Genomic DNA, 23108 nt, shown 5'->3' with positions numbered 1-23108 from the left:
AGTCCTGAATAGAGCACAACGCTTTAATGTTCAAATGTATCCACACAACAGAGTGCCACAGACACTCATTAGTATATTTCCTCAGGCAATATCCAAGACAGCTTCCTGCGTGACGTCACTGACTCTTCATGTTTTTTAATCAACTATGTCCATACACATACTTTAAATCCTGTATCTCCTCATGCAGTCTTCCTTCCAGAACTTTTCTCTACACATTCTTAAAAAACTTGTCGTATAAATGAAACAAAAAAAAAAGAGCAAGCATGAACCATTGTGCTGAAATCTCAGGCAGGTCGAGGAAGAGAGGAGAGGAGCTGCAAACAAATCTTAACTCTCGTCTTTCTCTTCCTGCTCTCGAACACTGAGCTTGTAAAAGTTTCAGCTGCAAGGATTTGGGCCAGCCTCCATTGGCACCGTTTCAAAAGAGCACTGCCTGTTTCAGAAAAAAAAAACCAAGGGGACAAGTCTGCGAGGGGAGCGCTGGCTGTTTGCACTCTCTCCCGCCACCCTCTTTCTCTCTCTCACAGTCTCCAGGCAGTGACCGCTCCCAGGACTTTTACTCTCAGGGTAATGCCACCTTGTGCCAGCTCGGTCGTTAAGGCATCTGTTCGTCTGTTAGGGATCCACAGCAGTCTGGATCGCTCTGGAGAGGCTGGTCTATCTCAGACACCAAGAGAATAGGAAATGCAAGCAGCAGCACTATTTCCTGGATACTTTGTCCTCCATTTCAGATGTGTGTCAAGACTCTCACGAGGCTCAGCGCTGCTTGTGTTACAGTTCACACAAGGTTCTGGCTGCTTTGCCTTCACTTCTGCTCTGAGAGGCTCAGGGATTCTCATCTAACCTTCCACGTTGCTTCTTTCTTGATACTTTATAGCACCTCCAATGTGCCTTTTTTTGCCATGTTTTCCTTGCAACATTTACACTTAAAACAATGATTCACTCATTGATAGAAAGCCCACAAAAGTAGGTTTAGGCTTTACACAGCCGAAAGTTTCGCAAACACCCAGAATTTTCACCCTCTCATATTCCCAGGGTAAGCTCCCCCTTAATGGTGTACTTACAGTATTGTAACATCTCTGTGCAGGTGTCATATGGCACACACAGTTCTCTTAAGCACTGTGTATTGCCAGGAGGAGCAGGCAGGAAGGAGATCTATCAGCATATGTTTTGTTTACCTTAGTGTGCCCATAAGTTAAATAATGACAAGTCTGGTTGCAGTACATTTTTAGCATGATAATTGACCCATATATATAAACATTGAGAAATGACAGTGAGGCAGTCTTTTTTCTTTGTTTCCTGCTGGACTAAAAAGACTAAAAGTTTTTAAGCTTGGTTCTCTGTACTTCAGAAACCCATTGACCCTTCACACAACTATCTATGCAATGGGAAGGATGTAAAGATCACATGACCTACTGTAAAGCGTGAAAGAAACAACTGCTCCTTCTCAGTGGTTATAAAAAAGCACAAGCATGTTTGGAATGTACAGTAAGTATGCAGGATGCTGCCAAACACTGATGATGTGAAAACATGCTCTCCCAGCTGTTTGATACAATAAACTGTGCATATATCACAAAAGTCCAGTGCCATCTAGTTCCATTATATTAGAGACAAGACAGACATCTATCCTTCACACAGAAACCAACCCTAAAACAATCTGTAAGCGATAAATAGCATTACAAATAGGAGAGAAAACATATGATTTTGATTGGAGGAGAACTGTCCCTTTAATATAATGTATCCATGTGCTTGACAGCGTATGTATGGGTATGCATCAGGATCTATTGTAGTATATTTTGAGTGTGAGTTGGCCTTAATAGTCTCTATGGCGCCAGTGTCCACTGGGACCATCCAGTTTAAGAGCCCTCATACAATACAGTAGTGACGTCATGAGCACTGAGCATGTCATTGTATATTTCAATGGCCTCCCCTCCAATTTTCCTCTCATGTGGGTCAATAAGGGCAAGTAATGCACTACGTGTTGTATAGCCATAATATGATCCCCTATTGTGTTGCCGAGAAGATTTTATTAACAAGGAACAGAGTGAGAGAAGGGATGTTCTCAATTTACGCTTTATTAGATTTGGCACGTTGCTGCTCGAGCCTTCATGGGGAACCTTTGTTTCAGTGTTTGTCTCTTATCTTATCACCAAGCCAACCCTTTAGTCCAGTTAAGACCAGATGTGTGCACATAAAGAGATAATTTTGTGCTGAAAGGAATAGAAACTTGATACCTCAGCTCCTGAGACAGCAGCAGAAAATCACACAGTGGGAAACCTGGGCACAATATGAGCGGAGCCATTTCATTTAAGCGTTACATTTCCTATGTGAAGTTCTGATTATACATTTCACTTTATCAGTGATATCTCTTGTAATAGTACAAGTGATACGTTTTCTTTTTTGACAAATAATATCCCAATTAAAACTGTTAAGGCCTCTTAACAGAATGGCATAAACATAATTTCAGAAGACTTTTATTTGTGCTGCTTTGGAAATCTTTTTTTTTTTCGCATCATAAACTTTAGTTTGCCACAGAGTTATTTTCCCTTTAGTCAAAGGAACCAGTATGATGCTAACTCCTGAGTTTGCCTCCAAAACTACATCATCACTCCAGCGGTCTTTGTTGGCGAGTCTACAACTAGCATGTTCTAAAACCTGAAGAGTAATGAAAACTTTGCACAGCCGTTATCGGAGGCTCGGTATCAGCCAATGATAGGCACAGATATCACGGTGAATCAGCAGTTTTCCACTTCAGGCTGATAAATTAACCAATTATTGGCTTCTATCTGACTAAAGTAGAGGCGAAAATGACAGAATCTCTCATGATATGATACTTTCACGATATTTTTCCCTCGATAATGATGGTATCAGGATACAGTGATTCTGTGATACTTTATACAATGCAGTCAATAACCTACAGTGCATCACAATATTTATCCAACTGTAGAAGAAATTCTCCTAAAAAGCGTAAAAGCGTTTCTTCTTGCGCCACCCTCAGACCAACATGTATATTGTTTTCCACACCGGTGTTAAAAATAACCTTATCTCTCCATATTTCTTGCTTGACCTTGTTGAATCAACAGTGTAAGATTGTGAGTTTGATTTCATCCTCAACCCAAGAGACTATTTTTGCACCTGAATGGCATCTTTCCATTTCGAATGAATGGACAAGACCTCCTGCCATTGTCTTCTTTTGTAGCCCTCCACCTTTCTCGAACAATCCCTCCGTTGGGGATGGACTCATTTAACCCAGATTTTCCTGTTTCGTCTTCATTGTTTGTCCTTCCTGAGATACGTGCCCGCTCTAAGTTGATGATTCACCCGGCTTTACAGTGCCACTGGGTTCACGTCCTCAACAACGTGCTGTTTCAGCACTCAGCCCATGAGTGAACTAAAATATCATCATCATACCCCCTCCTCAAACACAGGTCACTGCCACTGGAAGCTCTACCTTTATGTATTTAACATAATTCTTCCTGGCTTAGTGTTTGTACAACTGCTTTGAATAGTCCCTGTTTCCCCATAACTTTGATTAATGTGTTTTCATTTCAGTCAGGCTTGTTGTTACAGTTGTTGGTATAGTAAGAGCTGCTTTTACGGCCTCTCTGGTATACTCCTGCTGCTTCTCGTTGCTTCTACAATGTTTACCATCTTGCTCACAGTAATAAAGTACAACTGACATGAAAATGGATTTGAATCACAGTGTATGGTGAGAAACACACAGCAGTTTCTGTCTCTTTAAGATCTTGATGGCTTCTCCGCTGCTCCCTTGAGGTCGCTGGCCTTCCTTAGGCCGCCTGCCAACTGCCATGTTACTGTCAAGCGTTTGCAGAAATGCCAGCAAAGCCATTAGTCTAGACCCTTTTCAACAGTCAGCAGACTAGACATCGTGAGCAGCACGATGATGTGGAGAGACAAAGAGCCTGGCCTTATAAAACTACAAAACACATAACTTTTCCTTCTTTATTTCCTATCACATGTGTTATTGTTCACTTCAGCTGTGGTTACTCTCCTCCCATCTCCTCTTGTGAGCTCTGAAACTGCAACCAGACAGACTGAGATTGGGGTCGAGGTTGTAGAAAACGACCTTCCACGACAAATAATTATCTTTTAAACTTTTTCAGATATTACAATTGAGGTTTAGTCAGAGTTTTTCAAATATGTAAGTTACATTACCTCCATGTGCCCCCTGGTGCCTCACAGCTGCTTCTTGCTTTGTTTTTTGTCTCTTGGGGTGCAGCAGCATCTGGTGGTTGACTGAGGAAATCACACTTTGTTGTAATATACTGCACTGACTCTTCTTTTATAAAATCTTTATTGATATAAGGAAGTTCACAGGCCACATTTTTGAACCACATTCAACTTCACTGAGCCGTTCCATTGGAGCAAGTTGAGGTTGGAACATAACTCAACTGATGAGAACTTTTCTTTCCGTTTTCCTGCTTTTATACCTGGACCTTCCCAGTTTGTCTGGAATCAAAACAAGAGACCTTCTGGCCACAAAGTAGCGTTTTGATCACTTTTATCCTGATTTAGCGATACACACCTACATATAAATGTAGCCCTTGTTTACATGCTGCTGCTGTGATTTTAATCTTGTCTTTTTTTTATTGCTTTGTTGTTTATCTATTTTTAATGTTGAGCGCTTTTCTTTTTTCATCTGTGAAAGGTGCTATAAAAAACGAAGTTACTTGTTTAAATTTGTTGCAAATGAATATACATAAATAACAAAGAATGTGATGGAGAAGTGCAATAACCAAGAAGGGGCTTGAAATCATTAGAAAAAAAATAGAAAAATATTAAAATAATGGCATTGAGAGAAAGACTTAAGACAAGATTGCACAAGCAGTAGACATCCATATTGTATACACGTACATAATTAAATAAAATTAAAATGACTCAGAAAACAAACACTGCTGAATTGTACAATTGCTAATTTTGAAAAATTAGATGGCAGAGCATTCCATATCACCAAGCTTTTGTAAGTAAAACCAAACTGTAATGTAGATGTTCAACTGTGTTTATAGTTATTCTGAGTATAATAACTGCTGAATTGATGACTGTAGGAATATTGCTGATCTAAATATGAGGGAACGGTCCTATTCAGTGGTTCATTTGCCACACACAAATGATGCCCAGCTGCAGAAATAATGGTTCCCAGTTGGTGATTCGCAATGCTCATTTCTAAAGAGGAAAAATAGGAATAAGCTAATTAAGTTTCCTTTTTCCCAGTAAAGTGAATTTATACAGAAACCATATTTCTGTTTCTTGGGAACCTCGACAGAAATGCTCACAGATGGTGAGTAGCTGATTAGAGTAATCCCAGTTGAAGGGTATTCTGGTTGTGTGGTAGTCGACGGGGGGGAAACCTATTGCTTTGTTAAAAATCCTCTTAGAAGTCGGGTCATGTGACCCCACTGTGGGCTACAGGATGTAGGGAGCTGTGTGGGCATTGACACAAACCGGATGGAGACAGTCACACTGCTGCCTAGAAAAGCCACAACATCCTTGGTGAGAGATTTCTATTAATGCATGTTTTTATATTCATACCAATACTTAAATGTAGTTATTTGCATTAGATATTCTCAGTCAGTACCCTTTGTCATTTCTGCTCATTAAGACCAAAATCCAAATATTTTGTACCCTCTTTACACATCAGCCATGCCCCTCCACAATCACATCGTGAAAGAAGCCTGGACACAGGACAGGTATGTCAACATCACCACACAACAATGTGAAATCCAAGCATTTTTCATATGAGACCATCTAAGTGTTGGATCTCCTCCGCGTGCCTTCGTTTAGTCTAACCTGAGGCCTTGTGGTTTTCTGAATGGTTGTTAACGCTTAACCATGTCCTGGTTTCCACTGATACTCACCAAGCGGCGCTAAACCCATAAATATCACAGGAAAGCTTTACCTGTCGCTGTCAGGCAGAGCAGCTTAGGTCCACTTCCCATAACCTGTGTGACCTGTTAATGAAGCTTTGTACTATAGAGGTCAGTGGGCTGAAGGGAGCAGTGTGAGATAGCAAAAAAATGGATGGATGGATGGTGAAAGTGTCTTGTTTTGTATGGCATGGTGCTTTATTAGAATGTCACAGATGGAGTTTGCAAATAACTGTAATGCAAAATAGGCCTGTCACAGTAACTCCAATATCAACCCATCAAGCTCAGCAAAAATAATTGAGGTCATGCTCATATATTGTTTGATATTGCCTGTTGTGTTTACAAATGTCACTGACATTTCACAGTGCCTAAAGCAAATGAACAGAGAAATCTACATTGAAGTTCACTAAGGTCCAAACAATCGAGGAACTGGATTGACAGTATATTGCCTGTTTGGAAATTTATTGTATTAATAATAATTTATACGCATTATTTTTATCCCATTGCCTAATGCTTGAGTTATGTTTAAGTGTATTTTTGTTAACAGAGCCAGAGAGTCCATTATATTTATAGTTTTGGTTTTATGGTTTCATTTCATTTTTATTTTCTATATTTGGATATTTCAACTATTTATTTCACCTTCCAATTCCAGTGTCTAAGTATGTACTTTAATTAAAAGTTGATTGTGTTTTGAATAGGTATGCTTGCCTTATTATGCAATGATAAAATAGTTAAAATAATTCTGTTAATTGCAATTATTTCTGGGACAACACATTGCCCAAAAAAAAGTACTTATCATAGCAGGCCTACTGCAAAAATGTCTGTGTACAAATACATATAAAAGTATGTAATAAACATATATAGCTATTGTCATGTAATGCAAAAAAAAAGTGTTACACATTTTTTTTGGGGGGAACATGCTATTTGAGTTTTCTCTTTTTTCCGTTTTAGCTTCTTGTGGTATTAAATCTTGTTGGGTTTGGACTATCGGTTGAACAAAATAAGCAATTTAAATATGCCAACTTGAGCTTCATTATATGCTTTTATACCATTTTATGCACCAAATGACAAGTCAAGGAACTAAATGACAAGTAAATTGGTAAATGATCACAATTGTTGGTTACAGCCCATCATACGTAAGAGCAAGTTCTACTGTGTAATGAAATAAAAAATCTTCTTTTTTTAGGTACGTTAAGTATTTTTGTTCACACCAAAATTACACAGTTGCAATAAATGTTTTATCGTCAGATTTAACTATCATGTTTTTATCATTGTTTTTGCCTCAGGATTCGAGAGGATGAGGATTCTTCCCCAGACCCACGGCTGAAAGTTCAGGTAAATCTTGTATTTTTCCATCTCTTGAAAATGTAATCAGTAAGAAAAGGAGTTAGACTTCAGCTCCAGATACTGCTGGCAGCCTGACCTACAGTACAATAGGTGTGAGTGTGTATGAGTAACCCCAAATGCAGTCTGTGGACAGTGGACACTGGAGATAAACAAGTCTTCTCCCTCCTCCCGAGCCTTTGTTGGTTTCTCCCGTTGACGTGTTCCTACAGAGCAGATGGCTTTACACATAAATCCTATTAACAACTTTCTGCTGATGGAGACTCAGTGAGTACAGGGCATTCTCACTCTTTCATTATCTCCGCTGGGAAGCCTGGTTTTTTATTTTCTAACCTCTAAAAAGAAGCAGTGGTAGGGCTGAAGTCAGAGGCCACACCATGTCTGCAGAGAAGGTAAAAGGGTGGGGTTGTGGTTTTGTCGATGTTTTCTTTATTGACTACCAATTATGATGATAATGCATGTGTGATGACATGTAATGATTTATGTGAAGTGACATAAGGGATACATTTAATTTACTCTAATAAGAGTCAATTAACTGTTTGCTTTTGTCATGCAACAATTACAGTTGGACTGCCCATGCAGAGTTAAAGTCTCTATAAAAGTCTCTATAAAAAAAACTGTGTTAAGTTTGTAATGTAGAATACTTGAGTTATTTAAATCTGAATCAATGACATTTAGAGGAATGCTTATAGAGACAATAATCTCTGACCCACATGTGAGGTAACGGCTCTGTATACAAAAGCCACCATGAGAGGCATTTAATAAGAGGAATTTCTAACAAACAATATTCAGATGTGGCTTTAAAACTGGAAAAAACATCCCTCTTGGCAGCTACAGCATGGAAAATATCTGAGATTAAGTTGCATCTATTGACAATGTCCAAATGTTTGCAACTCATCTGCTGTGCAATGCATCTGCAAAAGCACGCATGAGGGATTGAAGGCTGCCAGTAATCCAGCTACCCAAAGCGCTTACTGTGCTACTGTGGTGACGTCCACACAGCATTTCATTCTTATCCAAGTTCCTTCTTTAATGCCTGCTCCATTTACTTATCAAATGATGTATCAATAACTTTTTTTTAGTTAATATTCAAGCAGATCTTGCATCATTAAATGCAGACACTAGATCAAAAGTACTTGACCCTTTTACCCAATACTGAAGGTAATTATTGTATCATAAGTAAGTAGGCAACCAGTCAGCTCAACCAGAATTTATAAAGCAATGCATAAAGCTCAGAACAGCAGAGTAGAATTAGAACCAAGCATTTGAAAAATACTCTGTGGCAGCTGCAAAATCGTTTTGTTTTTTTACAGGCTTTAAATACAGCAGGAAAGAAATTTTACAAAAATCTTTTTTATAAGTCATTTAGTGTTTATTTTGTTGGGACAGATACAATATGCAAGTATCATAGTGTTCATAGAGGATGCTAATTTGAAAGTTGAGTTGTGTGAGGAAAATCTGTATAAAAATGTAAAAGATAAATGTGCTTCTTTAGGTAGAATTGAATAACGTGATACATTTTTATACAAGTCATTACAAAATGCCAAATCTGCTGCCATAACTCTGAGTTGTGGATTGTCAGAGAACACAAATAAAGCTCCATCGATGCAGGATCTACTACTAATAGGATTACCTTTACTGTCCCTGTCGACCGCAATCACACTGACCTCCTTCTCTGTGACACGTTGTTCCTGTCGCTTTGTCCTTTAGACTCTTCGCACTTCGGACAAGCTTTGTAAAACACACCTGGGCTCCTTTTTTATTCATTTTAAGATGGATATATTTGAGTATTTTGTGGTACTATAAAAATCTTCAAATAGACAAATTCATGTCAGAACACGTGTTGGAGGACGAAGGGTCAGGGTCCTGAGCCCCCTTTCCACTTTACCTTAAGCTTGTGTCTAGACGAGCCAGATGAAAGCTTAGATCACAAGTGAAGAAGAGAGAACAGCAAACTGGAGAGAGTTGTGAAGATTTTAAAATTTTGACTTTCCTTATATTGTCCTCAGTAGATTAATCATTTATTTCTTTCAGGAGGAATTGGCTTGCAGTCTTTTGTCTTCTAATATGTGTGATGTGTTGTAGGCCTACCTCATTAGGGGCTTGAGCAAGTTGCATAAAATGGTTTTGCAACTTGTTTTTTGTTTGTGAGTTACAAAATTGCATTATTAAGAAAGATTATTTAATTATAGGAAATACATTGTATCATTATTACCTCATGTCCTGTTGCATCACTCACTTCCTGTGGGTAAACCATCGTAGTGAATATTACATTTTCAACTGTCTTTTTGAACTAATTTGAGGATATTCTTTATCCAATTTAATTACACCATTAAAACATAAAATTAGTAAGTTATATTTTATACTAAACAGTATTGATCACTGTAGTAAAAATGCATTTTGTCTAAATCTTTTTTCCTTTCTGCCACTTGCTTTCCCTCACATTTGACTTGTAATGGTGAGTAATTATTATTGCTAAAGATTTGTAAATGCTGATGTTTATTTAGTAATGTTTCTTTTTTGCCAGTCTTGGCCATCTTTCTCTGCTCACCTGTCCTTCTTCCACGAGTCTCACCTGTAATCTGTTTTGTGTCATTAAAGAAAAAAATCCTAGAAGCCAAAAAAGAAGAAAGAGGAGACAAATGGCACAACGGAGGCCAAGCTGAATGCAAAAGAGGCCAAGCCCAAAAAAACAAAGACCAAAAAAAGTGAGGATGTATCCGAAGAGGAAAGTCCTGCCATCCAGAGTAAGCAACTCCCTACGATGAAAGCAGATAAGAAACTGTGATGTTTTGCATGTTTCTCTATCTCTACTCTGATTTAACCACATCGGTTAATCTGCTGTTTGCTTATCAACATTATAGATGGAAAGAAGGTGAAGAAAAAGAAAGCAGAAAAAGATAACGAAGAACCAGAGAAGGAGAAAGAGAAAGAGCCAAAAAAGAAAGCCAAAAGTGCTCCAAAAAAGAAGAAAGGTACGTCATTAGTGGCATTTTAAAACTGGGACTGTGATAAACGTTAAGACTTTAATTAAATGCCATACAAATACACACTTAAATTGAATGTATTTTGGGAATCAAAAACAAAAACAATAGTCTACTAAATCCATTTCAGCAGGCTCAGGCACAGATGACGATGATGATGACGAAGATGAAGACACCCCTAAAAAGAAGACCAAGAAAAAGACAACAAAGGACAGCACTCCATCTGCAACTTCTACCAAAGAAAAGAAATCTAAATCTAAAGGTATGGCCAAGAGCATTAGCAGTGTGATCCAAACAACAGTTATGTTGTTAAGAGGATTAAGTGATTTTATTGTGTAATGGTGAGTGTAGTGGAAACACTGACTGACTTGGTAGCAGCAGAGGCAACAGAACATGGCATTGAAGCGAGAAGCCTGCCTTCAGTAACCAACCATGGAAAATGTTGTTAAAATGGTCAAAAATACTGACAATTTCCTTAATTCTACTTAAAGTTACGTTAATGGAAGTTTTTGGCCTATGCAGCACTTTTACTTTGCAGGAGGTCTGCAGAAATGGCGTGAGATGCTTAAAGGTTTTTTTTTTTCCAAACTATTTTCCAAATTCTCAATTATCAGAAAAAACTGATCAGCCATCAGGCTTGCTTACGTACACAATGACTTTATTGAGAAATGATTGAGGACTTTGAATGACTCAATTGATCTTTTTCAAGCATGAGATCTAAAAGGAAAGAGAACTGTGAGGAGAATTGTGTTATTACCCATTTTAGTCTCGGTTGAAGTTGAAAGAGGATTTAAAGTTTGGGTACATAGTGTTGTAGGCTGGTCCCAATAGCATTTATTTTATGTAGTACAGACATTCACGGTCCCAAAAGGGTGAGACTGACTGGGGTGATTGTTCTTTCCTGTAGCACCTAATCTGGCCAGACTATATCACAAATGAGATATAGTCTGGAGACCACCTATTCATTTCTCCGTAGAGGAGGCGTGGTTTACGATCGTCCAGAGCTGTTTATTGGGCGCTACGAATGTCTATCATAAGTATCTGTATGTAGCTCTTAGCCAATCGCTAAATCCCACTATCTTAGCCACTAACGGGGCTAGTTGGTAGATTAGGCTTTTGCCAAATCCTGTTGGAAGCAAGGCTAAAACATCCTTTTTGGTGGTGATAAAGGAGTGTAAAGCCAAACATTGTTCTTCTTTTAAAATAAACTTTTCCTCCAAACTACACTGTCTACAGCTAGATCGAAAGAGAGCTTCGCATCTGCTGCAGTCATGTTGGATCCGTAAGCAAACTACAAGCTTCCATCTGTCCAATAGTATGCGTCATTGTCTTGCCGCCCCTCCCTGTTCTGTGATTGGATACCAAAAGCAGGGCTAACAATCGGCCATGGCCATGCCACCTTGCAGTTTGAAATGAAATCGAGGGCGCTAGTCAGCATGGGTATACCCAAGCTATGTAGCACCACCATTATGGTTTTGAATGAAATGTCAACTATTGGTAAATGAACCGCACTTATATAGCGCTTTTATCCAAAGCGCTTTCCACAACAGACTGCGCTCATTCACCCATTCATGCACACAACGACTTCTCTACCAACTGAGCCACAGCCGCTGGATCGATTGCCATGAAATTTGGTCGAGACATTCATGTTGCCATCATGGTGAATTGTGATAACTTTTGTGAACCCTTAAGGGATCTGCCAACTAGTGTTCAGCTTTCCTTCATGCATGGATGCATACAGGCAACTGGAAGCAGCGTTTGAAGTGGGGCCTCATTCATTCTTATGAAAGTTCCTCAGTGGTGCAATAAGCCAAAAAAGTTCAACTCCAAGCTCAAAGCACCACAGAACCAATAGCTTGGTGGTAAACCAGTCTAGTCCTGAAATATTCATCCAGTGCATCGGAACAAAAATTTGTTTAAAAAAACAACTAAGTGTGGAGAGAGAATACTTTATATGTATTTAACTTGTTATTCCTTTGACTTTAGCTGGAATTTAGTGAGTATCAGTGCAGGGATATGACTTTATTATGATTACACTTAATTACTGTAAGATAAAACTCAGAGTGTTGCTGTTTTTTTTTCTTTCTGTTAATTTGGTTGGATCGTCTCCAGAGCTTTTGCCTCCAAGCTGAACTTAACCTTTCTCCACCTCAGATCAGCTGTCAGTCATTTCAGGAATACGTGCTCTAACTTGTGTTTGTGGCTCCCTCCCTGCTCCTCCTGTAAAGTAAAGGAAAGCCAGGTGCTCTGTTCATCCTACAATATTTGGATTATTTCACTATTCAGTTTTCACAATACTCTGCAACAACTCTGGTTTTATCTAAATCAGTTATTACAGGTTAAAAAGGTAACAAACCATACACTTTACTTTTCTACTCTGTTATTTAGCATTTCTCATGTACAACCCTGATTCTAAAAAGGTTAGGACATGTCTAATTGTTGTTACTAAAACAGAATGCAATCATTTGCTAATTCTTTGTAACATATATCCAAATGAAAAGTGTATAAAGACCTCTTAAAATCTGCAAGGCTAAGGGTGGGGTAAGACCAAAAATATTTTGTTTTTTTAACTGATTCGGTTTCAGTTTTGTTTTAGCCATGCACTAAACAAGCACAGTTGCGTAAACAAGAGGTTGTTACCTTTCAAATTAAGCCTCATACGGGCATTTTGGCCTTACAGTTCTTCAATTATAAGCTTCGGCTGAAATATATTTTTTTTTTTTAACCTCAAACCCCTTTCCCTACCCCTAAACCTACTCGAGCAGGTGGGTTTAAAGAGGTAAATGTTCAAACTGATAAACTTTTGTTCTTCTGAATGAGATGCAATCTGTTTTTTATTGACATTTTAAGATAAGAGATGAGATAAGATGTGACTTTATTTATCCCGCAGTGAGGAAATTGTATATGTCACAGCAGCTCAAGGTACAGGCACATAGATACTGTATATAAGGCAGAAAAAATAATATAAAAAAGAAGACATATACATTGATTCTATAAAAAATCTATACATTATATATATATATGTGTGTGTATATATATATATATATATATATATATATATATACATCTCTGCTATGTGGCATTTACTATTAATATGTATTTTTTGTGTTTTTGGTGTTTCCTAAACCCATTTTTACAGATATTTTAGCATGTTGAATAGATTAAATAAGTTGTTGCATGTAGTGGTATGAACATCAATGTATATATATTTAAATATATAAGTGGTATATGACATAACATAGAAAAATACAGAAGGCATAATATAGGCCTAATTTGTCCCAACTTCTATGGACTGGGGGTTGTATGTATTTATAATAGACTTCATATATCAGAAATTGTTACACTATGCATTTAAAGGAAGAATGTACATTTAGACAAACCAGTTAAAGCTATTTTTAACAGTGACTAGACACGCTAGCGTGTTTACCTCATGCTTTCCATTCCTAAAGTTCATTATTGCCAAAACTGTAGAGGCAGCACAGACAGTAAAGATATGAGTTCATGTTGGGACAGATTTGTCATCGTGCAACATGTTTTAAGAGAGAGTGTTGACAGCATCGTGAGTGTAATCGAGGTTTTGAGGTTTCCAGAGTCTGGTGCCACTAGATTTCAGAGAGGAATTTGGCATACTTTGCCTCGACATCTTCCAAGTTTTGTGCTCTCGGTTTGTGTTGTTTGCATGTAAACTCTGACTGAGAGCAGAGCAAATATCTGCAAGTGATGTCAGGCTTCTCCCCAGTGTGCTGCCTCATCATCTTCTTTTTCTTTGGTTTAAAATGATATGAATATAAATGACACATAATATGTTTTTAATCTAATATTTCAGAGGACAAAGATTCTGATGGAAAAGAAAAGAAGTCCAAGTCAAAGGAGAAAGAGAAGAAGAAAGAACCGGCTTCAATGTTCCAGATAAATGGAGAAAAAGAGTCAAAAAGCAAGAAGAAAGGTGATTATACTTTGATAAACTGACTCAAACGACTCAAAACTAGATGGTTTCTCCCATCTTAGCTGACTTAATATAGATCTCAATGTTATTGTTGACTTAACAAATGTATAAAATTCAATCAAAACTCTTTATATCTGTCCCCCGAGCAGCTGCCAAATCAGACAGTGACGACAGTGAAGAGGAGACAAAGTCGAGCAAATCAAAGAAGAAATCGACCGCCGGTTCAGCATCCATGTTCCAAACAGGAGACAAGGACAAGGACAAAGACAAGGACAAAGACAAAGACAAGAAGACAAAGAAGAAAGGCAAGTTCACCAAAACCATTATCTTATTTTTGAGTCACTCACAAATATCTTAACTATTTTTGTTCTATGTTTCAGCAAAGGCAGAAGAGAGTGACGATTCTGACTCAGAAAAGGAAGAAAAATCAAAGAAGAAAAAGGGCAAAGGGAAGAAGAAAAAGGTGTCTCAAATCTACAGTTCAGCCATATATAAAAAAATTAGTAATTAGTAGTGACACAAGCAAGCCAGCATTTAATTTCAGTGTGGGAGATTAAATATGAGGTTAATACCCTGTTGTTTTTTTTGTTTCACCAGGAGAGATCTCCATCACCTGAGATTGAGTTTGACAACTTGGAGAAGTTTGTGTTGGACCCGGCTCCGCAGGGCGTGACCATCAAATGCAGAGTGACTCGAGACCAGAGAGGGATGGACAAGAGCCTCTACCCTCTGTATTACCTCCACCTCGACAATGAAAAAAAGGTCAGGGACTTCTCATTAGTGCAGTTTCATAGTTCATAGTTTTAGGGATTTATTTGTTGTGCGTGCATTTAGAAACTTGTGTACATTATATTTCCCTCTCACTTTCAATCTAACAGCACTGCTCATCTTTTTTTCCTTGTAGACATTCCTGTTGGCTGGGAGGAAAAGAAAGAAATCTGCAACTTCAAATTACCTCATCTCCATTGATGCCACAGATTTATCGAGAGGTGGAGAGAATTTTGTTGGAAAGCTAAGGTACATTGGAAATAGCATTAATTGATTCAGAAGCTGCATACATGCTGCAAAAAGGTGTGTCTAAAAACAAGATAAAAGCACTAAATCTGAGGGAAATGATCTTGCTGCATGGACAGATAATTTCACTTGACAAGATTTCTTAAATTACGATTATTAAATCTAGAAATAAGCCTGTTGTACGCTTAAAATAAGACATGATCTCTTAAAACAAGATAAATTAAAGCTGCAAGCAGCGATGAACTGGCCTGAGCAGAGTGCACTGCAAATTATTTGTTTCTTACCAAGATAAAAAAAAAAACCTTTGTGAAGTGTTAGATCATTTATCTTGTTTTAAGAGTTAATTCCAGCATGCTTATTTCTAGATTTAACAATCGTAATTTAAGAAATCTTGTCAAGTGAAATTATCTGTCCATGCAGCAAGATAATGTCCCTCAGATTTAGTATTTTTATCTTGTTTTTAGACACCCCTGTTTTGCAGTGCAGAATGTGTAATATCAGCCAGGTATCCTTTGACTGTGACTTTTTATTTTTAAATTCACAGGTCCAATTTAATGGGAACTAAGTTCACAGTATTTGACAACGCTCTGAATCCAGATAGAGCTCTTCCAGACATGTCTAATGCACGGCAGGAACTAGCAGGCATAATTTATGTAAGTCATTAGACAGCTCATTGTTAATAATCTACACTTTTTTTAATGTCAGTTAATTTAGGTTTTACTTTTTCATTTTATCAGGAAACAAACGTCCTGGGGATGAAAGGACCCAGACGGATGACGGTCGTCATCCCAGGAATGGACAAGAACAATGATCGAGTACCTCTTCGACCAAGAAATGTAAGATTTTATTTTTACTGCTTTGAGTAGAACAGAAAAACTGCAGAATTAACACAATAAAATACTCAACAGACCAGGTCACACACCAGGGTGTTACACCAGAAAGTATAAATGAGTCATTGGGATTATCAAGTCAAGGCAAGTCTATTTATAGACCAAAGTGCTTCAGAAACAGGTCAAATAAAACATAGAAATGATCAAGTAAGAACATAGAGAAAATAATTTAAGTAAAAGCACGGAATGTCTAAAAATCACAAACAGCTACAGCACAAACACAAAAAATAAAACAATCGAAACATATAAAAGCCAGACTGTGAACAGGCATGTCTTAAAAGTGAAAAATCAAAAGGCTAGATAAAAGAGATAGGTCTTTAGACGGGTTTTAAATGTATCAATGTAAAGAGATTTTCAAAGTTTTGGGTTGAAAACTGAAATTCACTGGTCAATTGGTATTCACTGACCTTTAGATTTTAAAGCCGGAAGAAGAGCAGTAATTTATCACCAGATCTGAGGAGATGGAAAAGGGGATAAGCAGCTCAGCAATGTAACCTCCTGTCACTCCATGCAGTGCTTTAAAAACAAAAAAATAATCTTAAAATCTATTCTGAACTTCACTGCCAACAAAAAGATAAGCACCTCCGAGCCCTGACGTCAACTTTTCTCTAAAGGACAGGCTTGAAATTCAATCAAATTGTAAAAATATATAACTAGATGTCATCCTCATTTTACCTCTTAAATGCTTTATTTGTGTTGTAACCTGTGTTGACATTTGCAACAAAAAATTGTTTTTTGTGTTCATAATGTTGGTCCAGTAAGTCAAAGTGAAAAAAACGACAATTATCAGATCATATCAGTGAGGTTGTCCTGATAAAAATTATAACATTATGGCATGGTAAACAATTGTTAAGTGGTATATACAGGCAGAATGAAAAGTCAAAAAGGCCAAAATAGCAAAAAACTCCAAAGCGTTAAAAAGTGACACCAAAGTCTCCTGACCACACTGCAAAAAAGTGTCGTCTAAAAACAAGATAAAAACACTAAAACTGAGTGAAATTATCTTGCTGCATGGACAGATAATTTCACTTGACAAGATTTCTTAAATTAAGATTGTTGAATCTAGAAATAAGCATTTTTAACACTTAAAATAAGAAATTAACTCTTAAAAAAAGATAAATTATCTAACACTTCTAAATCTAAAGTTTTTTTTTTCAGGGTAAGAAACAAATAATTTTCTGTGCACTCTGCTCGGGCCAGTTCAATTGATCTTGTTTTAAGAGTTAATTTCTTATTTTAAGCGTACAACATGCTTATTTCTAAATTATCTGTCCATGCAGCAAGATAATTTCCCTCAGATTTAGTGTTTTTATCTTGATTTTAAACACCCCCTTTTTGCAGTGCAGGCATCCATATGTGAATAGTTGGGAGTGAGAATGTGTTTGATATTTTGTTGATTCATGGGTGTGAAACCATCACATGACTCATTAGCAAAATCAGTCATCCCAGAACCCCCCACTGCTGTGCACAGTGTCATCAAATCCACACTGCTCACAGTCTGTTTTATCTTGTGTTGTCTGTGTATCATGAGAGCAACACAAGGCCAAAACCTCACATGAAAAATCATATCACACTTTGTTGGCGTTTTCCTGATTTATGTTTTTCCAATTCTGAGCAGGAATGTGACGGCTTGTTGATAAGACACCAGAATAGACGGATGGAAAACCTGATCGAGCTTCACAACAAGACGCCCGTGTGGAACGAAGAAACTGCGTCTCATGTGCTCAACTTCAACGGCAGGGTCACCCAGGCCTCCATCAAGAACTTCCAGATAGTCCACAGCAAAGACTGTGAGTACTGGCATCTATACTCTGTTTCTATTGATCGACCAACACAAACACTCCTGTTTGTTCACTAGAAAATACAAACCAGTTTAGTTTACTGCCAAGAAGCAACAATTCACAAAGATTTAAAACCTTATAAAATAACAAAGATTGATTAGATGGCTTTACTTTCTCTTTAGAGGGGTTAAATCTATACTGCTAAACTATACCATTTGAGCCTTTAACATGGGTCAAACATTTTAAGTTTATCAGTGCACTAATAAAATAAAACCATGTCTTATTTTTATTATCATTTTTTCCTATTATCCTAATGTTATAGATTAGAAGAAAAAAAAAACGTTTTCACAGATTTGAAACTACATTTCTGCATAACAAAAAATATTTATATTTTTGCATTATTAATATTATAAATGATATTATGCCAAAAGGTTTTATTTATAAATACGAATCTTCCTGTGTAAATTTATAATCTGGGCGCACACAAAAAACATACATTCAGCTACATAACTGAAAGAAATTGTTACCCAGTTAGAAACATGTGACACACTGAAGGCTAGTACTCTAAAATGTATGTAGAAAGGAAGTGGGCCTCTGTGAGAGCTCACAATATTAATACTAATAATAATAATAATAATAATAATAACAACAACATCTTCATAATATTGCATGGTCCCAGGGATGGCCATGTCTGTCTGCCCACAGCTTTAGTCCAGGCTGTGGACCAGTCAACAGTTGGAGGGATTAACATGAATTTTTTAGCAGGCATTCATGTTCCCCAGAGGACGAATCCTACTGACTACCTGACTTCTCCTCTGGCGCCACCATGAGGTTGACTATTTTGTTTTTTAGTGAAATATCATGACAGCGTTTGAGTGGACTCTCAGATATAATTCATTTTTTATTCAGCTGTATCCAGCATTGAGCCTTTTTTTCCTGCAGGCGTTTATTTGTTGAGCTTTCTTTATCCAAAGCGAGGCTTGAAAGAACAGAGGGTGTCGTATGCTGTACAGTGTATATCCCCCCGAGGCAAACTTGTGATTTGTGATATTGGACTTTATATATTTGACTTTGACTTGCCTGAGGCCAGCCTCACAGAGCTGTGGACTCTTATTCTCATAACTTTCCTTTGGTATTTCCGTACATAATGTTCAGCCCCAAATATTTTAATTTAAACAAACAAACAAACATTCAGTATTTCATGTCTACCTCCCTATTTAAACGATGCCTTGCCTCTTTCAGTGGACTACATTGTGATGCAGTTTGGACGAATAGCTGATGACATTTTCACGCTGGACTTCAACTACCCGATGTGTGCCGTGCAGGCCTTTGCCATCGCGCTCTCAAGCTTTGATGGAAAAATCGCCTGCGAGTAAGAGAAAAATCCCCGTGTGTCTACTCACACGGAAACCAGTATGCAACACGCCCTCGTCACAGTGACTCCTTGGACTCGCCTTTAACACTTCCTGTGATAGGCGGCGATAATAAACGATGGTTCCTTGAACGTGACGATACCTGCTGCTGCTGCGCTGTCGCCTTGCTGGGTGTGGGACTCTGGAACTGGCTTTATGTCTCTGTAATTCACTATTTCTGTGAGTCTCAGAAAGACACTTCAGAGGACTTCAGTGACTGGAGAGAGATGATGGTTCAACTCCATCATGAAGGTTATTAACACCATTAAAAGAAGTTAAACTGTGTTGTGTTTCGGCTTTGTTGTGCTGTATTGTATTCTTCTGTACTTCACTAATGTCTTGTGTCAGATGTAGCTTCGAAAGGAACACACACCAAACATTGAATTCATAATGAGAATGCCTTGTTTCTGTAAGGCAATAATCAGATTGTATGTGAAGACTTACACTGTAAGATATCAACAGATAGCTTTAACAGAGGATTCACTTTTTTTTAAAGAACAGGTGTTTCGGAAACTTTATTTGGATAGCACCTTTTGTAGAACCCTGATTCCAAAATAGTTACGTAAAACAAACAAATTCAGAATGCATTAAATTCGGGAATCAGTATATATATCTACATCTATATATCCATTTTGAGCATTAAACATCTTGTTAAATGGAAGTTGCAAAGAATTTTCAAATCAATGCATTCTGTATTTTTCACAGCGTCCCAATCTTTGGAAGACGCATTCTACCAAAAAATTCAGCTCAAAGTGCTTTACAATAAAGAAATGATGTTCCTTCTCATGAAAATTTAAATATTTTCATTTCATTGGTAATATTAAAATAAGATTTAGACAGAATGCAATTAAAACAAAACTGCAGCAGTGTGAAGAAAAAAGAAGGTCTTCTGGCCTGTATCACAAGAAGCTATTTAAAGGCTAAAGTGAAGAGATGAGGTTTTTTTTATCTTTCTTTTGTGAGATTCTGCGCCGATACAGATGTTGTTTAAAATCATTGGCCAGTAGCTGATGCAATACTGCCGTTGTTTATTGTGTTTTTGTTGTTATTTATTACCCCTTTTGTGGCAGGGAAACAAAAACTTCTTTATTAAGAAGATTTACTGAACTGTTTAGTCCGAGGCTGACCGCTGACAACCAAAACAACTGATACTGATGAAGTGATGCCAGCAACAAAGATCGCAGTGTTTTTAAAGTTTAAAGTTAGTAAGGAAGTTAGCAGTGTAGCTACAGTAGCTCCCAGCACATTAAGGCTTCAAATATAAGTTACACTACAGACTTTTCATGTTTTAGTCATTTTGATAAATACATGTTTAGAGTAACAAAGACAGAAGGTAAAGTGTCTTTACTGTTAATTTGATGTTTAATTTAATCAGACTTCTCCGATGATTTTAGCTCCTGTGGGTTTTTCTATTCTGTTTTTTGTGTTCCAACATTTTATAAAATGTATTTATTTTTCTGAACACCGCCTTCTAGGCTCACTGTAATAATAATATTTAATAAAACGTGAACTTTTAAACTTGTATTTGTAATAATTACATTACGTGTATTGTGTCAACTTGCCTCGGGACTGCAGATAAATACAATAATATATATATATATATATACTAATATCATCTTCTGCAGGTTCTTGGTCCCTGACAATAAATGTAATGAACTAAACAAAGGCACATTACAAAGGTACATGTATTCAACATTAATTAGTTGCTTATTTGCATGCAAATTAGTAACATATTGGCTCTTAATTAGTCACTATTAAATACTTATTAATGCCTTATTCTGCATGGCCTTATTATACAACCAGTAAGCCATTAACTAAGAGTTTCCCCTCAATAACCTCAGCATTATTGCTTATAAGTAGTGAGTTATATGAGTTACGATCTTAATTTGCTTTGCTTTGTATGGACTTTATAAGGTGGTGGTACCACAAGAATAATTATTCTCCCTTAATAACACCTAATGAATATGGTCTGTTCCTACATAACTACCACCTTATAAAGTCCATATTATGAAGCACATTAAGATCGTAACTCATATACAAGAACTTCCTTACTTACTAATAATAAGCAATAATTCTGAGGTTATTGAAGTAAAATGCAGAATAAGGCATTAATAAGTACTTAATAATGACTAATTAAGAGCCAATAAGGTACTAATTTGCATGCTAATAAGCAGCTAATTAATGTTGAATATGTGTACCTTAATATAAAGTGTTACCTTCATTGTATATGTGGATGTTGTGTCAACCTTCTATTGTTTTAAAGTTTCAAGTTTATTGTCATTATAACATACATATGAGAGCATCGAATTAGATGCAATAAATAAATACATGACACTAAACATATGAACACAACACAACACAGTCTTTGAGCCTGTATAACTAAGACGTATGGAGCGTGACATATTAATAGACCAGAAATAAATGTTGAATAGAATTAAAGATTTAACTAGAGAATGCACTTTCCGTAGAAACTGCAGTGGGAATGTGTCAGAGGAAGTTGAAGTAGGAATCTTTGAAAAGTGGAATTGGCTAGAATTAATATAAATGTAGTAAAGAGTTTAATAATACCAAAAATGTATACAAAATGTGGAGTATTTGCTAATACCTCCCTTATATTTCTTATTTATACTGCTGTTTACTATTTTTTTTTCTGTCCACTTTGCTGCTGTAACATTTGAAATTTCCCTGCTGTGGGACTAATAAATGAAATCTTAATACATTAATAAATTCCAGAAATTAGCGCTAAATAGATTACAAATATTTAGTTTTGTTTATAATCTAACACAAAACATATAAATATTTTTTATTCTATAATTTTCAATATGAGACATTTGCTTGTATTTCATCTAAATACCACAAAACACATTCATACATTCCAGAAATAAATGTTTTATTTTCCTTATAATCTAACACTAAACATAAAAATAGTTTTATTTTTATTCCATAATTTTATATGTGAGACATTTGCTTATATTTCATCTTAATACCAAGTTTTTGTTGTTGTTATGATTATATTTGTCCAAACAAATGTATCTGTAGTAAGTTGTACCAGGCATTAGAATGAACAAGAACTTGAAGAAAACAAGAGTTGTAATAATTTTTTTCATGACTGTATGTTTGGTATAACCGCCATGTTTTTCTAAAATGTACCACACTAAAGGCCATTTGGGCAAATTTGGCTCACAGTAAGAGGGTCACAGGTTTGAATCCGGCTTGCAGCTCCTCTGTATGGAGTTTGCATGATCTTGTGGGTTTAATATTTTTTTTTTTTTAGGTTTTATTTACATAGTTAGAATTACATAAAATGACACTACACTGCACTGGTGGCTTAAAAGGGTAAGATAAAGCTGAAGTAGTAGGAAGAGCTGAGTCGTGGTTGAGTAGAACTGATGATAAGAACAATAGTAGTATGTGGAGACAGAAAAAAATATTCCACGTTTTGAAAACATTATTGGTATGCCTCCAGGTATGGTATGTATCCCCACAATTAAATTGTCAACAATAATTGCATTTTACTTATTTATTTGAAGCTGTTCAATGTCCCAAAAGGCTTCAATATCACGATAACGCATGAGAAATTCATAGATTGTGGGTGTCCTGTAGATGCTCACATTTTCTGAGGAATCCTGTGGGATAACCACGGGATGGGAGGAAATTTTACCATTTATCACGGGACTGGGAAAAGAAGTCAACATGAGCGGGCGGGACAGGAATTTTCACAACAACAGGTCAGTTTTTAATTCATAAATTAATATTACCACTGACAGCCCTAGATGTATAGGGACCTCGGGCCAATGTGTTTTTATGTTTCTGTGCCATTTTGGGTTTCTGGGATGGGACGGGGAAAGATTC

General features: G+C 36.9%; 1 protein-coding gene across 1 annotated transcript; it reads left to right on the top strand.

Annotated features, from left to right (window-relative positions):
* The first annotated feature begins 7606 nt into the window (after window positions 1–7606).
* On the top strand, window positions 7607–19854 carry LOC131968858 (tubby-related protein 1-like). Its single transcript, XM_059329902.1, has 13 exons — window positions 7607–7621; window positions 9844–9976; window positions 10094–10204; window positions 10347–10475; window positions 14040–14159; window positions 14309–14464; window positions 14540–14622; window positions 14757–14921; window positions 15064–15176; window positions 15718–15826; window positions 15911–16009; window positions 17682–17853; window positions 19087–19854. Exons 1-13 carry the CDS (start codon window positions 7607–7609, stop codon window positions 19218–19220), a joined length of 1539 nt encoding a protein of 512 aa, XP_059185885.1. The 3' UTR covers window positions 19221–19854.
* Window positions 19855–23108: the final 3254 nt, after the last annotated feature.

The sequence above is a fragment of the Centropristis striata genome, chromosome 3 (assembly GCF_030273125.1).
Source record: "Centropristis striata isolate RG_2023a ecotype Rhode Island chromosome 3, C.striata_1.0, whole genome shotgun sequence".
Taxonomy (NCBI): domain Eukaryota; kingdom Metazoa; phylum Chordata; class Actinopteri; order Perciformes; family Serranidae; genus Centropristis; species Centropristis striata.
This window is presented reverse-complemented; position numbering and strand designations above follow the sequence as displayed.

Bases quoted from the DNA above. Each gene is read 5' to 3' on its own strand.
- LOC131968858 (XM_059329902.1), top strand. The intron at 10,205-10,346 runs GTACGTCATTAG...CCATTTCAGCAG, and splicing joins TGCTCCAAAAAAGAAGAAAG to GCTCAGGCACAGATGACGAT. The intron at 17,854-19,086 runs GTGAGTACTGGC...TGCCTCTTTCAG, and splicing joins GATAGTCCACAGCAAAGACT to TGGACTACATTGTGATGCAG.